General features: G+C 49.0%; 1 protein-coding gene across 3 annotated transcripts in view; it reads right to left on the bottom strand.

Annotated features, from left to right (window-relative positions):
* Positions 1-16,401, bottom strand: part of LOC134644414 (AT-rich interactive domain-containing protein 1B-like) — a 158,145-nt gene extending 141,744 nt beyond the window's left edge. Inside the window, exons 1-2 of one of the 3 annotated variants that reach the window (XM_063497452.1) lie at positions 14,792-16,400; positions 11,233-11,250 (exon numbers count right to left, since the gene is read on the bottom strand). In XM_063497452.1, coding sequence (XP_063353522.1) covers positions 11,233-11,250; positions 14,792-16,042 — 1,269 coding nt within the window. In that variant the 5' untranslated portion in view covers positions 16,043-16,400. Of the gene's footprint in view, positions 1-11,232; positions 11,251-14,791 lie in introns of all 3 variants that reach the window. The other 2 variants (XM_063497451.1, XM_063497453.1) reach the window with 2 other exon arrangements.
* Between the last annotated feature and the right edge of the window lie 225 nt (positions 16,402-16,626).

The following is a 16,626-nucleotide window of genomic DNA, read 5'->3' as shown; positions in this document are numbered from 1 at the left end:
CAATTCATCTCATCCTGAAAGCAGAACTGTGGCTGAGCGGCGTGCGCGCTGGCATTCCCGTGTGTGTGTCGCATCGCTTAGAAATTCACTGAATTATGTCCTGAAACACAATCTCATCCTGCATCTCAGCACGCACGCCTTGTTAGTAAAAAGTCTCATAACGAATGACAGTGTGAAGAGCAGTACTGGTCCGCGGGGAGCTAGGTAGAGCCAAATTGCGTTTCCTCAGCCCAATATGCCTGTATGGCACAGGCAGCTAGGCGTGAAGGCTGGCTAGCGATGAGAGGCATGAAATTGTCTGAGGAGAGAGAGGTGCAGGGCGCGACAGCCGTAGAGGAGGCGAGGGAAACGTATACACGCGCGGCGGATGTTTCCCAACGGTGCCGTGAGTCGAGGAAGAAAGGCAGACAAAGAGAAGCCAGATAAGAGGTTGTTGTTATGAGGCCGACCGGCGGGCTTTTGTGTTTGGGGCAGCGCGCATAATAGCTCTCTCTCCTCGGAGCCGGCGATCGGTGCGCCCTCTACGATTGACACCAATATTTACACCACGCACACGCACGCGCTCATCACACGCACGCGTTACAGCGCTCAAAACAAACCCACCCCCCTCCCGCGTGCTTCGGGAAAAGTTGCAGAGTGTTGTGTTTGTCACGGCCGGCACAAAGACGTCATTAACAGAAGGGGGAGGAGGGGAATGGAGGAGAAGAGAAGAGAGGAAAGGGAGGAGGAGGCGAGCGGCTGCTTCATCTGTCTCAAGTGAGATTGGGGTCGCGGGGTCGCCGGAGCCCTTTTCCTTTGCTGAGACTGGGAGCTGAAGAAGCGGCGGTGAGAGAAAGAAAACAGAGAAAGCCTCGATGACAAAACGAGACGCGGCCGACATGCCAGCGACACGCCATTAGAGAAGGAAAACAAATAAAATGCCATCGTCTGCAAACAGTCAAGGAAGCATGTGTGAAAGAACACACGCTGCAAATCTGCCAGCCGCGTCTCCTGCCAGCGTGCAGTTTTACCAGACTGAATCATTCAGGTTTTCACTGCATAAGGAGGAGAAAAAAGACGCGAACACGGGCGGGTTCTGCAGAGAGCACAAGTCAAAGGTCACAATTCCTTTTCTCCTCACGTGTTGAGCATGTTTTTATCAGCTTGCAAACTCAAATGATACAAATCAGCATCGTACCGCCTTAAAAAAAGCTTCTGACCGGGCACGGAGCAGACTGAAAAGCCTCGAGGTAAGACCATGTACAGCTACTGCTTTGGACCCAATGCAAATGCTTTCAGGAAAGAGCACCTCCAACAGGGCTGCCTGCCTATTTTCGCAGAAGTAGGAGGCCTGCTATATTTCCAGTCTTTTCTCATCGCCAGGCGGGACTGACGTCTTTGGCCGGTGCCTGGCGCGACCCCGGGAAGGAGGAGGGCTGCTGAAAAAGCCCATTTCATCTCAGGGCCACAGTGGAACGAGAGGAATGCGCTCCTCTAACTTCCCCGGCCTGCAGAACCCCACGGAGAGCTGCTGTGACACGACCGAATGAAAAAGAGGAAAAATGGGCAGGAGGGAGCAAAATAACAATAACTCTATCCGCCCCCCCTCTCAAAAAGGACCTGGCTATTAGAGTAAATGTGCTGCCCTTTTGCTTCCCACGTCTCCCGGTGCCCAAAGGAAATGCTGGCATTAAATATGCAGGCCAGAATCCCCCTTATTCAAGGAAATCACCACCTTTTTTAATGGAATGCTGTTGGAGAGAAACTGCTTTTCTGCAGCTCGGATAATTATGAACGAGGCCCCGTATCACAAAGTGTGTTTATGAATTAGCAATGGTTATTCATGATATTGTGCTCAGAGTAGGGTGAAAATACATAAGCGAATACTAAGCGAGCGGACCGACAGAAACGATGCTAAAGGGTCCTGAGGGGGCCTTCTTTGCCATCCATTAGTCTTCCCTGTAAGGCAAAGCTTAACGAGCTCCTACAGGCTGGGAAGCTGGCCACTGAAGGAGAGGGAGCAGCGTAAATTATGAATATGAAAGCATGTAAAGCAAGGCCACAATAAGTCCCCCCTTCCCATTATTGAGTTCTTGTCTGATGCTTCCTCGTCGATTTTTGACACGCAGGTGTAGCGCCTCAAAAACATCGTCGTGAAGGAATTAATAGCGATAACAATTCCACAGCGTCTAAAAAAGGAAGTTGACAGAAACTAGGTCATCCCTGTGGTGCAGTTAAAGAGCTGCCCAACTAAAAACAAGGATTTACATTCAGCCAGTTTGTTTTGGAGGACTGCCCAGTCCCCCCAGGGTGGAAGCATCCATATTTCTCCTGCGGGTGATCCATCACTTAAGCCCCCCCCAAAAAACACAAACACAAACAACAAACAGATATCCTGACCTTCCTTCCTCAGGCAGATATTAAATACTCATTAAAAGTCACCTGAAACCATTTGAACCTAATTGATTTCATTATCGGACTCTGCACGACGCACAAGGTCCCCACGTCTGATAGCTCAGCTGGAAATTTGCAAAGTTAATTAGAAAAAAATTGATTTTCATATCATTTTTTTCCCTCTGCTCAAATGCCGTGAAGTGACGTGGAGAGAGACGCGCTGATGGAGCTGCGGCGATGCTCAGCGTGGACGGGAACACGACGTGTTTATGCCTGCAGAGATAATGTGTGTGTGTGTGTAGCTATGACAGATTGTGTACTAGCGTGCTAAGGTAATGTTCTACCCCCCCGCCAAACCCCCCCACACCAGTACCTCTTAACCCCTTCACCTTCAGCATGTCTACTCTCCAGCACGACCCCATCTCGCTCCCCACACGGCGGTCAAGGCAGCGCCAGCAGATGTGGCCTTCATTTTCTCCCGTGATGAATGCGAGCCTCCGTGCTTCCTCCTCGCTGGGAAGACTTCTCCCAAAACATCTCCTCGAGTCTGGAAATAGGCTCCCCTCCCTGTGGCCCCCTCCGGGTCACCCTCTGGGAGGCCGAGGCTTTGTCAGTCCAGGCCAGGCCTCCCATCTCCGGGGCTCTGACTGGGAATCAATCACTGAAGTTGGCTGGGAACATGAGGCGGGGGAGCTGGATCGATCAATGAGAGGCTCCAGGCCTGTGGGAGCCCTGATGCATGGCCCGACTGCACACACACACACCTCTGACTCCAGCTGAACTCCACCATTTACTCCCATTATTGCTAAGCCCCAGGGCAGTTGTGTTTACGGTGGCCTGGCTGCACCATATGAATACCATGTGACTGGTAAAACTGAGCGATATTTGCAGTTAAATGACCTTAATTAGATTTCAACGTGAAGTCTCCAGCACTCCTGAGTATGCACAAAATGAGTTTTCATTTTGTTTTTGCTGCACGAGGAATGAAAAACGGGGGAAAAGCCGCTGAATTGCACTTGTTGTGTCAAGTTGGACATTTGTAAGAGCGCAGCAGATCGAGCCAGAATAACTACCCCGATCGCGACTTGTTTTACACACCAAACCCTGACCGACCTTTAACTCTCAGGTTTTTATTAAGAGCCAGACATATTAAAGGAACGCGTATATATTTCCCAAGAGAGGCTGCGACACACAGACTCCACCATGTGACCAAATCTGTGAAAGAAAGTGTGCGTTTGTCTGTTCTTTGTACTGAGCTGCACTCCATATATATGATTTTACACACTGTGGATGCAACTTCAAAGGATTCTGAAAACGGCCGTGTGCTAACCATGTTTGAGTGTGTGTGGAAAGGCAGGAATTCACACACACACACACACATCAGTATAACTGTAAGTGCACAGCATGCTGGCGAGTGTCTGCCAGTATGAGCGAGAAAATGTGTGCAAGCATTTTGTGTGTGTGCGAGCAATGTGTACCATCTGTGTCCAGATGTTGAGTAGAGAGCAGCCTGCATGGACAGCCAAACAGTTGGCAGGCCTTCTAACAGGCCTGTGTTCCTTATTGATAGAGGGATCACAGAGACAGAAGAGTCAGCTGTGCTCAGCTAGACCACAATATTGTCCTCTCTGCTGTTATTCATCCCAGTCAGCCAGGAGAAAATGGGATGTTCTGAGCCAAGTTTGGAGCTGTCAGATCTGGGCCAAATAAGAGTTGAATGGGTTTCAAACATTTGGAAAACAGCACGAGGAGCGTTTGATTTGTCACACGCACGCTGCCAATTTCTCGTATGTAGAGCAAAAGAATTTCATTGTGTTTCAGTTCTGACACACGTGTTGTTAATGCAGGTGAAAATACGGCTGAACCTGAAGTGCACATCGGGGTGAACGGCAGCAAGGGCCAACATGTTGGCGGAGCGGTTAGACTGGTTCCTCGGTTTTTACTTGACTGACTGCAACACTTAATCCCATAATTTCTGTGCGCTCGCGAGGCCGGCGTGCAAAACAAAGCTGAAGAAATACAGCACTGCAGACAGCTACACTGCAACAAAGAAGGTGACGTGACAACACGAAGCTAAACTTTGGGGCAGGGAGCTCCTCTGTGCTGCTTCATTTCTACGACTGCCAGGCAAAAACCGCTTCCCTGACCTCTGAACCCTGTGCCAGAGTTATGAAGCAGAGCCGACATTTATGGAGGGCAGACCCTTTTCTGGGAGCTCTGATCCGGAAAGTTCTACAGCCGACAGTTTTGCGAGGGTCATCTGAGAGGAGCAGCCGCGTGTGGAGGCGAAAGCACACCGAGCCGCCCGTTTTAAGAGCGGCCTCGAGCCTCGGAGGATTCGAGGCGTTGCAAGCTGCGTCTGCACGTGTGCAGAAGCGGCACACAAAATCACGCAAAGATAAAAACAAGTGCCAGAAAACAGCGTATCAGAGACCGTCCCGAAATTTTATCAGGCGATATCGAGGCTCTCATATCTGTCATCTCTCTTTCATCAAACTCCTCCGTCCCGTATACAAATTATTCATGCCAGCAGCTAAATGTATTCATACCATTCTGTTTACTTTATTACTCCACTTTTATTCTGCTCTTTTCCCCACATTTGTTTACAAGAATAAAAGCCTACTCTGACAGAATTATCCCTCTGCACAACAAAAATAAATCACAGCGCTTGCACACACATCATTCACATTCAAAGAGCACAGCTAAATTATAGATGGCCCCTTTCTCCCCAAATATGCATTTCATTAGCATTTCCTTCGCCTGTTGTCTTTTTTTCCCCTATTCTGCCCGCCTGCACACGACCCACTCATGTGAGTGTGGGTGTGTGTGTGTACATGACTGGAGAATGGGAACAGCCTTGCAGCAAAGCAGGACGCGTCCCCTTTCCCAAGCCTAATTTAGGATTCAATTACAATACTCTTTAAAAAGCGTCGACTTCGCAATTAATTATTTTAAGATTAGCCTGACAGTAATGGGCCTCCCACCGACGCCAGGCAGCGTACGACTGCCCGCCTGCACCCAGGACTGCTGTCTCTTCATTCACTACACACACACCTATGCCTTTACTCTTTCATTCTCCGTCTTCTTCTTCCGAGGAAACGGAGGAATCCTCCCCCTTCTCACCTCTACCTCCCTTCTTTCCTTCTACCTGCCCTCACAGTTGCGTTTCACTTTGTTTCTTTGCGTTGTGTTACGATCTGTCACACAGCTGATGTTGCTTCAGCACAGCGGACTGCTTTTCACGAGCCACCGGGGCCTTCTCCCACACCCTCCCGCGTCCCCGGGAAACGTTGACGGATGAGCCCCGCAGTAATGTGCGCACGCACGTCAGCACTCGCACCCGAAGGCTCACGCACAACCGTCTGTCACTGCTGCTGCCAGGCATAAGCGAAAAAACACGCCGCCCTCCTCCACGCTTTGATTGGAGCCAAGCGAAGCATTTTTCCTCCCCCTTCCTCTTCACTGCCGCCGCTGCTTTTTCTCCCACCCTTCACCACTACCACCCCCCAAACCTGTTTTTTTTTCTTTCCTCGTTTCAGAAATGAATGTCATCATCCATCCCTTTACTCCCGCCGCCACGACTCCCACCCGTCACCCCCGGGCAAACCTCAGCCGAAGCCCCCGATTCTGTTTATTTAAATATTTGATATGTAAGCAGTCATAAAATAAATGTCAGAGAGGGGAAGGGAATGGATATGTGGGGTGTGGGGAATGAGGCCATTACGGGTAATGGTTTCTGATGCTCGTCACCCCCACAGTCTAACACCCCCACCCCTCAACCCCACCACACGCAAACCTCCACATGACAGAGCCTGCAGTCGCTGAAGCAACAGGGGAATACATGGAGACGGGGCCTGAGCAGTCTGAGTGTGTGTGTGTGTGTGTGCATCACAAAAGCATAGACGCAACAGCTGCACACACACACACACTCACACACGCACTTGTTCGACTAGCGATATGGAAAATAGGCCCTCCCATGCACAATTGACTTCTAATACATTGTATACTCCTCAAACCATCCATTTGCCAGGCATTGCAATTTCAGGGGCCCTGAAAGCAGCACTTTGCCAGCACTTTGCAAAATACCTTAAAAAATCTGCAGCCTTTACAAACGCGCTCTCACAGTAACTGCCAATTCTAACATGTCTCTTAAAGTGACAACACAGCCGCGTTCCTGGGTATATTGAACGCCGCTTTATCGACTCGCCAGAATTTTCATGTTGGACACAAGACCCCACGCTACCTGCTGTTTAGACACCTTGTCCGCCAATACCATTACGTGCACGCTCACGTGTACGTCTCCCAGCTAGTGGCACCCAAAGGATTACATGTCTGTGACAATTTCACCCAGGAACTGATAAAAAACGAGAGGTAGGCGGGGTGAACGCATAAAGCGCAGCACTGAGAAAAAGAGGGAGAGCGCACTGAGAGAGAGGCTCTGATAGTGTACTGTGAACAACCTTGAGTTTCTCCTTGATGCTGAGATACTCAAATACTGCAGATCAGCACAAAAAAGAAAAGATCTCCAATTAAGAAGAAAAAAATCACAGCAAAATGTTCATTAGCGCCGATGGTGTATTGGTTTGGCATTTTAGGGCCTTTTATTCTCAGACCTTTGCCTAACAAGCTCCCTGGCCACACCAAAGGGCTGCAGGGGGGACAGTGACATCACATCGGGAGTCAGAAGTCAAAGAGAGGTGTTGCCGGCTATTGACCTCGTCACCTCTAATTGCTGAAACGTGCTGTGATTTTCCCATTTGTCAGCATGCAGGAATGTCTGCAAGCATGTCCAGCCTTGTCTTGTGATGTAAATGGAGCGCGCGCACACTTCTCCAACACCCCCAAACTCCACTTTTAGCTTTCACGCTCCTAATCGTGGCATAAAGAAGCCCGTCCCCACAGCACTACACATACATATACTCATTTAAACACTCTGTGTCCCTGCTGTCCACACACATGCCTATGATCGCCTTCCTCAAATACATACCTGCATTTCCTTCACACACACACAGCCCTGCTCCCCTCTGCCCCTTCTGTCTGGGTCAGGGAGCCCTCCAGAGCACCTCGCCCTCTCCGCTGTTAATTACCGCTAATTGGCCCTGCTCGTTTTTTCCCCCCACTATAATGAAACCATTCATCTTTACTACTTAATGAGTAGGCAGTGTAGTCACCGGCCAAGGTCACTCACAAGTCGCATCCAAACGACAGAAAGAGACTTTGGAAACAACTGTGGGGGAAAAAGACGAGACAAAAGAGCAGAAAGAGATAAACGGGCTGTTTCAAACACAAAATGTGAATTTGCACCAGTTTGCACACATGACTTGGCTCTTTGGAACGAAGCCAGCGTGTAAGAAAAAGTTGAGAAACGTCTGGGAGCTGTGGGAGTCTGCAGCGTCCGACTAAAACCACAACACAGAGAGGGAATTTCCAAAGACAGACTAATTAAAATGGGGTTATGTGAGTGAAAACAATAGCTCTCTAAAAGGGATGCTGAAAGCGCCGACCAAAGCCGTAAATATAAAAATGCATTTTCCAAATAAATTAAGAGCCTTCTCTCTGGCTTTAGCACACATAATTATCAAACCCCCCCCCCCAGTGCAGGACCCCGCCCCAGCAGGTGAGAGGGCAGCACGTTCGGACGTCTCAGCCACCATAAAACACCTAATTAATACTCAACGCCTCAAATATTAGTCCAGGGTTGCTTTGCAATCGTATCTCGGGAGATTCTAAAAGAAGGCAAGTTATTGCTGGAGAGGAAATAACCACACAGAGTTATGAATATCTGGATAATGATGCCCAGGAAAGCTGTATTTAAATTCCCTTAAAGACACTCGAGTGAATCTAGAGAAATTCAGGTCTTCCTAAGGAAAGATAAAACTCTGCACGTCTATATTTGTCTGATGCTGATAAATTACTTGGAAATAAAGTTATAACTCAATGAATGAGAAGAAGATTTTATGGTACAGCATGTTTCACATGTGCAGCGCGGGGTCAGCGGGTCAGACGGGAGGAAAATATCTTCATGCCGCCGCCTGCGTGAGCCGGGAAGATGCCAGTCTTTGCCTGACAGCCAGCAATTTCTTTTCAGACCTTTGGTCTTTCCCTCAGAGAAGAATGGCCGTGTTGTGGTTTCTCCTTTCAGCCTCGTGCAGCGCAGCAGAAGCGCGAGCGGTCACGTGCTCCAGTGTGGCGATCAGCCCGGCACGTTAGTGTTTATAGATGGGACGGTCTTCTATGGATTATGTTAATGTGGTATTCCACGCTCCCCTCTGGCATGTGTCTGACATTACAGTAACCTTTGCATGTTTAGCCAACAGTAACTATGGATGTTCATCGAGCTGGGCGGCGTGCACGCGTGTGCACACGCTCAGAAACGCGCAGGCACAGCAGCACGGGGAGATTAACTCCACACAGCAAACATCTGCTCTCACAATCCGTATTGATATTCTTTGAAGGAATTAACATCTTAAAGAAATAAGACATTTAAACACCAAAATAAAGTTCACTCATGTTGTCGATATCTAATCCAGTTCATCCGGTTTGTGTCAAAGGAGTGGCTGGAATGTAGAGCGCACACGTCTGGCTGTATCACTTCTCTCCACGCTCACAACAACAAACTACATTTTCAACACAACCTCTCATCCCACAGACACCAGCTCCAAGCAGTGTGAAGTATGCATCTGTGTTGTGCATCCACTGTGCATCCAACTCTGCACAGAAGAGGATGTGGTGTGAATGACTTCCTAAATTATTGAGAGAAAATTGATCTAAATGAAGCAGAGTTCAGCCAGGAGTGACCAAGAGCATCCTGTTGTGACCAGTGTCTATAAAGTCCCACAATTTGGGGTTTGGAGAGGTAAAAGATGACAAGATTATGCTGTGGCTCTGAAAAATATATGGCCGAGAGATCCGCGTGGTTGAGTGCACGTTTAAGACTGAGCGCATGTGTGGAAGAGAGGAAAACCAGAAACAGACAGGAGCGATTAACAGAAACTCGGAGCATCTCTGCGTTGCATCGTTTTCCTATTTCTGTCTTCCTTCACAAGCGACACGCAGCACCGTGCTGGCGGTGTTTGCTTTTTGTTTTTTTTAGCTGAACAAATGGTCCCACCATGCCAGAGCTGATTAGGATCAACTCAAACCAAACAGCAAGATGTGTGACTGGAGAGCAGAGCCTACAGTCTGTGGAAACAGTGAGAAGTGCAGAGGCTTTGATGTGGAAAGTGACAGATGACGGCGATGATAATTTTGATGATAATGATTTTCTCACAGGCTGGTAAGAGGATGGTGGCAGCACGCTATTCATACATGAAGTCACACACACACACACACACACGCACACACACACGCAGACTGTGTGTGTGAACCAATCATTTTTCCTGAGCAGTAAATAAACGCAGGCCTGCATCCACTACTCTTACCTTCACATTATTATAAACAGAGTATTCTATGAGCAGGGCTAAAGACAAACCTCAAGGTAAAGAAAAAAAGGGGGATTCTCATGATATAGAGGGAAAATAATGTGCACCAAAAATCTTCTAAATTCCTGAAAACACTCTGAAGATAATCTGCCAATTAACCTCCTCTCCTCTGCTTTTGTTGCACTGAAATATTGGACCATTAGCTCTATTGTACAGAGGAAAGTGAGGGAGACTTGAATCTTAAAATGTCACGCTGGTATCTTAAAATTTTCATTAATTGCAGCAATCACAGAATTGCTCATTTCCGAAGGGACCGGCGGCTACGCTTCCCGTTTCCTCTTCTGCTGCCCACAGAGGGGAGAAGGGAAGAGGAGTGTGCAGCCCACAGATCTGCTCAGTATTGTGTATAAATATTCGATAGGACACGCTTACTCTCTAAATACCTCTGGCCTGACCGCTGGTCCCCCGGGAGACCTGCAGAGCTACTGAGAGCGAGGCACAGAAAAGCAATCGAGGAGAAAATACAAAACGAAGCATCTCTCTAAGCAATAAGTGCATCAACGTATCTGTTTACCCGTACTTACATTTATGTTCCTGAGCAAGAAAGAAAGAGAAAGAAGGAAGCCCCCTCCTGTGGTGCTCGGGGGGTCCGTCCATTCAAGAGCTGCACGTGGCTAATTAGCATATGTGAAGGTCAGAGCGGCGGGGTTGGGGGAAGCTGGGGCGCCACGCCCCCCCTCACATACACAAACAGTAAAAAAGAAGGAAAAGAGGAAGCCCAGTGTCTGTGTGTTTGAGTCAGAAATACTTCTTTTTCTTCACATTTTCATAAAGCTGAAGTCGGGAGGCGACTGTAACTGTGCTGACATTTCCCAGAGTTCACACACTCATTCTCTCGCTCTCTCGGTAAACTCGGCCAGGCCAACTCCACAGAAGTCGGCGGGCCTCCGTGTGACTCACGGCAGATATCGCCTACATTTCTACACGTGCAGCCTTCCTATGGGCCGTCTGCCTCCTCACACGCAGACAGGACAGCAGCAGACTCTGTGTTTATGTCAGTGCCAAAGGACTCCACGCCTCCTGCTGCAGCTCTGTGTTTAATTCTGCGATTATTAAACAATGAAAATGGTTCAAGTGGCATTAATACGTCTGCGTCTGGTCTATCAAACCTGCGGTAAAGCCTAACAAATCACAGGTTCTCAGAAAGAAATGAAAACCAAATCAAATCCAGAACTTCTGACTACTTCATCCACCTCGAAGTGTCAAATCCTCCCATATGAACAATCAGCCGTCTTCCCCAAAACTGCTTTGTTTTTTATTTCACGGCCGCCCCCTGACACCGGCAGTTCGGGGAAGACGGAGCTGAGAAACAGCTGACACAAAATCAACACCCGCTCACAGTAATTAAATCCTTTCTTCAGGGCATTTACTCACCAACCTTTGACTCCAGGGGATGCTGTGAATGCATAGCAGGGCCGGAAGGGGAAAAAAAAACAAGTACAATCATTTTATTAGCCGGTTAATAATACACAGGCTTTACATCCAGTGATGCAACTGGGCAGTTTTTTTTAATTCTTATTATTTTTCAGGATCAGAATTAATTGGTGTTTTGTGGAAACCGCATGCAGACCAGGGAGAACCCCGGCCTGCCAATTACCTACGCGGGCTCAACGTTTCATCCAAGGAAGATGAAAAATGCTGCGCAGGCCCTTATCGGACGCAACAGAGCAAATTAAAATTTCACTCTAGTGTTGCTAATCAGCATCGGCTGGCTGGCCGAGACAGATGTAAACAAAACAACATAAACAAACGGCAGGCGGGGGGGGGGGCTGAGGTTGGACTGCTTAGTGCTGACGAAAGGACTTCAGTCTGCCACGGCCAGCACATACAAACAGAGGAAAGAAACACAAACACTCAAGGACACCCACACACACAGAAACATCTAAAAGCACAAAGCCCCCACACACACACACACCTGCGTGTCCATTTCCTGACCAGACCCCATGGGCTGTCCATCTGATGCAGAACATGTACCATAAATTAAATTCCAGCAGCCATACTCAGGCCCATCACTATGCACAAGGCTCCCCGAGATAGCCGCATAATACAAAGTGACATTGATGCATTGCTCCCATTATAAAGTCTTTGTTCGTATCACACTAATAATTCATAAGAGAGAAATGTAAACAGTATGCACTGGAGAGCACTGCGAGCAGGGATCATTTCAAGGTAAGCACATTACCCAAGGATGGGATTCGGTCGAGCCTTTGATAACGTAGAGCTACCGAGCTTTGATTTCAATTCTAAGAAGAAGAAGAAAAACACACACAAAGGAAAACACTGAGCATAATAGTGACAAATTAGTGGAAACTGTAAATATCCATTAATTTTTGTTTTATTAGGTCAGATTTTAAAAGAGTCGCTGCTGTAATTATCTCAGCAACACTATCTCCCTCTTACTAGGCCCTCATTATTATCTGCTAATTACTTTTTTTTCTTCTGTGTGTGTTGTGTGTGTTCTGATTAGGAGACAACAGACGGATGCTAGTCACATATAGGACGAGACAGAAAGAATTTCATTTGCGATGTAAACTTAAATAAGTCATTAAAATTGCATGTGGTGTTGTAGCGGTGCGATAGTTGCACGGTGTATGTGAGGAGGAACCACAGACAGCAGAGAAACACAGGAGGAGGCATCCCAGCAGAAAACCTGAAGCTATAGCCACAACAATGCTCAGCTGTCCTCCAATCAAACGCAACACGGGAATTAGAAAAGCAGGTTCAATGTCATTTTCAGGAGTGTCGACACGCACCTGTACACACACACACAGCCTTCAGTTTGGTGAATGGCCACTGAAGTGGGATGTTGTTGTGGGGGGGGCAGCAGTGTAAATGAGGTGCACTCGTTTCGTTCACAGCTTGCTCCTGAAGAGAGGCAGTGGGGAGGGAAATTGAATTTGAAAGAGGGGAAGCTGTGCCAACAGGTGACAGAGGCGTGCTTCGACCAAACGCACTCTGAAGTGAGGCGCAGTCATATCACGGGGCCAATTTGGAGGCAGTATTATGCACTACACCGCTCTGCGTTTTTCACACAGCCTGTCAGCGCGCAGGAGAGCACCGCTGCCGCTCCAAATATGAATTAAACATAGGCCTTTTGTAGCGTGAATATACCGCTGCTGAAATGTTGGTAGAGTCAAGAAAAAACAGAGTAGCACACTCACTTACTCCGAGAGTGGAAAACTGCGACATAAAACTGGTAAATGTGAGAGGAGTTTCGATGCGTGGTGTGTCAGAATGAACAAAAATGCAGAAGGAATGAAGCTCATGCACCTGACTGATCTGTCTGTCTGGGATTTAATAAATATAACTCATGCAAACAGCCACTAATAATTAGCTATTGTGCTACAGAGTTAAATCGCTCTAGTTTTCTGGTGACCATCTTATCAGTGCATAATTTGCTACGATCAACACAACAGCAATCCCTCCCACGCTAAAACATTCACTTCATTTCCTCAGCATCTAACACAAATTGCCTTTGATTGAAACAATGTAGGCTAATGAACTGCTTTTGTTTTGTGAGAGGCAGACAGTATAAGCTGTGCTCAGCCACCTTGCCCTCCAGTCGTCCAGATGTGCCATCCAGCAGTGCGCATAATTTAGTGCGTCGAAAACAACCTCACGATAACGGCTCTTCTGGAGAAACTCTATGATGTTTAGGTTCGGGGTTCTCGACTGGCAGCTACTCCCTTGCCTGGCTGCAGGTCTGCAGGCAGCAGAAATGTTGGGGGGCGGGGGGCACTTGCTCCGTCTCCAACACTGTCACTGCTCATGTCCCCAGGAGGAAAGCATTCAGCCTCAGCTGCAAGAGCATCCAACAGCTTCAGGGGTTACAGGGTAAAAGCTGAAGGAGGGCTTCTGCAAAGCCTTTTATTTCTAAATATATCTATTATTATGCTGCATTATATATTACATGGAAATTAAATAAAATAAATAAAAGTGTTGTACAATTTTTGACAATTCTGTTTAATCAGAATAAACACGTGATCGGTCCTTAAAATTTAGCCCAATAATTCATTTTTTTTTAATGTTCCACGCTGAATTCAGCGTGTGTTTCCTTCTCTTGTGGCAGACACTGCAGCCTTTTGCATGTCTGCTCATCGAGGAGGAAAATAATGGAAATGATCAAGAGCAAGCTAACCTTCAAAAAACTTCAAATATTGCACTGGAAGGCCTCCAACGCCACAATGTTCCCAAAAGACGCGAACGCATCACCACTCCAGGAAAAACACCCCTGCAAGAAATCCTCCGGATTTTTCCTGAATGCATTCTGCCCAGCGGGGCCACAGGGAGCCAATCAGATGGCTGAATGGGTGTCAACTGTACGCCTGGAGTACACAGAGCTTTTAGCTACTTTACCTCCACTATTCAAATTCCGAACAGGGAATAAACAAGACGCGCAGGAGCGCTCCAGCTCCACGCAGAGCGCGCAGAGGAGGCGCCTTTTCCACGGGCGCAACGGCCGATGCCATTTCAACTGAGCTAACAGACGAATGCTGTAGTTTGTTAGCATGTTATCTTCTACGTGAATTTTTCACGGGTGCTTCGAACACAGCACCACCTCAAAACAGGGCCTTTGGCACCACGTCGGCACAGAGGTGAACCTTCCAGCGCGGCCGGGTTTTAGTTTGGCGCATGAAACTGCAAAACTGAGGAGTACACAACTGCAGTGTGGACATGTAAGCTGTGGTGACAAAACTGCAGAACGCGGGCTATTAATGAGTCCATGTGAATTTTTAAAAAAGCAACTCCAATGCGTCTTCAAAAAAAAAAAGAAAGAAATACATGCGCGCAGATTTCTTCCCACTGTTCATATTAAAGCCTCAGTCAGAAGTCTAAACTGTGTGTATGTAACAATGTAACACGATTTTAAAGGTCACACACACACACACAGCATCATGAGGACACCGGAGGGCCTCACACGAGTTTCCTAAACTCACCTGCGTCCTGCCGAGGCCCTGCGTTGCGTTGCCAGGGTTCATTGCGTGTGGATGGCTCCTCTGCTGCCCTCCCCAGTGGGCCGAAGTGGCTCCATACTGGGACCCCACGTCTTTCCCCGGGCCCATGCCGGCTTGCTGCTGAGCCGCAGGGCCGCTGTAGTCCTGATAGGCACCCCCGTAGCCCCGCATCATCGGGCTGGGGGACGTCAGCAGTTGGTTGAGGGTCGGGGTCGCCCCCGAGGGATGCTGCTGCTGCTGCTGCTGTGGCTGCGGCTGGGTTTGTCCCGGGAACCTCTGGAAGCCAGCCGAAGCAGCTCCCAGAGGAGACTTGCCGTGGCTCGCAGAGGAGTTGCTGCCCATCATCATGTTCCCAGGTTGCCGACATCCAGAGGGGCCCATCATCCCGTAGCCCCCGCCGCCGTAGCCCGCTCGGTAGGCGGGATACTGGCCGTACTGGCTGTTGTGGTACCCTGCTTCGTGGGAGTTCTCCATGCTGTTATGTGCCGAGGAGTGCGTTATCCCCATCCCGCTGCTTTGTTGCTGCTGCCCGCCATGTTGCTCGTAGCAGGGCCTCGGAGTGTAATAGTTGTTATTGAACTCGGAGTTGTTACTCGGTGGCCCCAAGTTCGAGTGCTCGTACCTGGCGGCCATCATCCTCTCGGAGGGCTTACAGGTGAGCTCCCCTTCACCTTTCCCTGTCATGTGCTGCTGCTGTGGCTCCTCCTGGCCCCCCAACAGGTTCTCTTTGCCGCTGTGGTGTTGGTGATCCGCGCTCCTGTCCCCGCGGGGTACCTGGCCGTTGTTATTGGCGCTGTTGTTACTTTGGATCTGCCGCTGCTGATGTGGCGCAAACTGGCCGAATTGCGGCGGCGGCTGCTGCGGTGGCTGAGACTGAGGGGGATCTCCGCTCCCCGCACATTTCAGCTTGTGGTTCGCGATCAAACTCGACTCCATCGAGGAAGCGCTCGAATTAGTCGACGCCGTGGCGGACGCGAGGTTATTCCCAGCCTTGTCGTGTCCGTCCGGAGCGCCGTGACTCGTGGAAGTTGAATGGACCATGCTGAGCTCGTTCCGGCGGTGATGATCTACATTATTCAGAGTCCCATCTCCAGCAGCCAGCATCGGTCCCGTTCGCTGTCCTGTACCTCCTCCTCCGGATTTCCCCGAATTGAGCTCGGGACCCAGACCGCCGACTAGTTTCTTATTTTTGCTGTTGGTTCTGGTCGGAGCCGATGCCACTTGCGCAGCCATGGTCACTCCAACATCTCAGCGCGCAGTGACAGCGAGCCCCGACCAGCCGCGCGCGCACAAAATAACACAGAGGGGAGAAAACACGAGCTCAGGGGTCAAAAATAAAACCCGCGGAAAAAGCTTCGCCTGGCTGTCGCGCTGCTGCTGCGGTGGCGTCAGCGAGGCTTCATCTTCAAAGTTTCTCTGGCAGGTTTAAAGAAACTTTTTGCCTTCCCCCCTCCGCCTCTCCTCCATCCCGGTTCTCAGTAATGTGTAGCAGCGTCTCCTGGAGCCCTTGTGGCCCAGCATGGCATGAGAGAGAGCGGGCTCTACCAGCTTATCCACCTCCAGGGCTCCGGCGCGCCTCACATGGAAAATCCGGACTGGAGTAGCGAGCCATTAGGCACACAGCGTAACGGTCTTTCCACGTTTACAACAATTTGCGAGTCGATTTCACGATAAAAAAAAAAAAAAACGACCCGCGCGGTGCCAAAACGGTGCTCGCAATACACAACATGCCCCCGGAGTCATCACAACGCCCAGCTTTAATTTATCAGCACATCAGGAAACCAAGACGGAAAAACCGACCTTTAACTTCAAAGTTT

This window comes from Pelmatolapia mariae, linkage group LG16_19 (genome assembly GCF_036321145.2).
Source record: "Pelmatolapia mariae isolate MD_Pm_ZW linkage group LG16_19, Pm_UMD_F_2, whole genome shotgun sequence".
In the NCBI taxonomy this organism is placed as follows: domain Eukaryota; kingdom Metazoa; phylum Chordata; class Actinopteri; order Cichliformes; family Cichlidae; genus Pelmatolapia; species Pelmatolapia mariae.
This window is presented reverse-complemented; position numbering and strand designations above follow the sequence as displayed.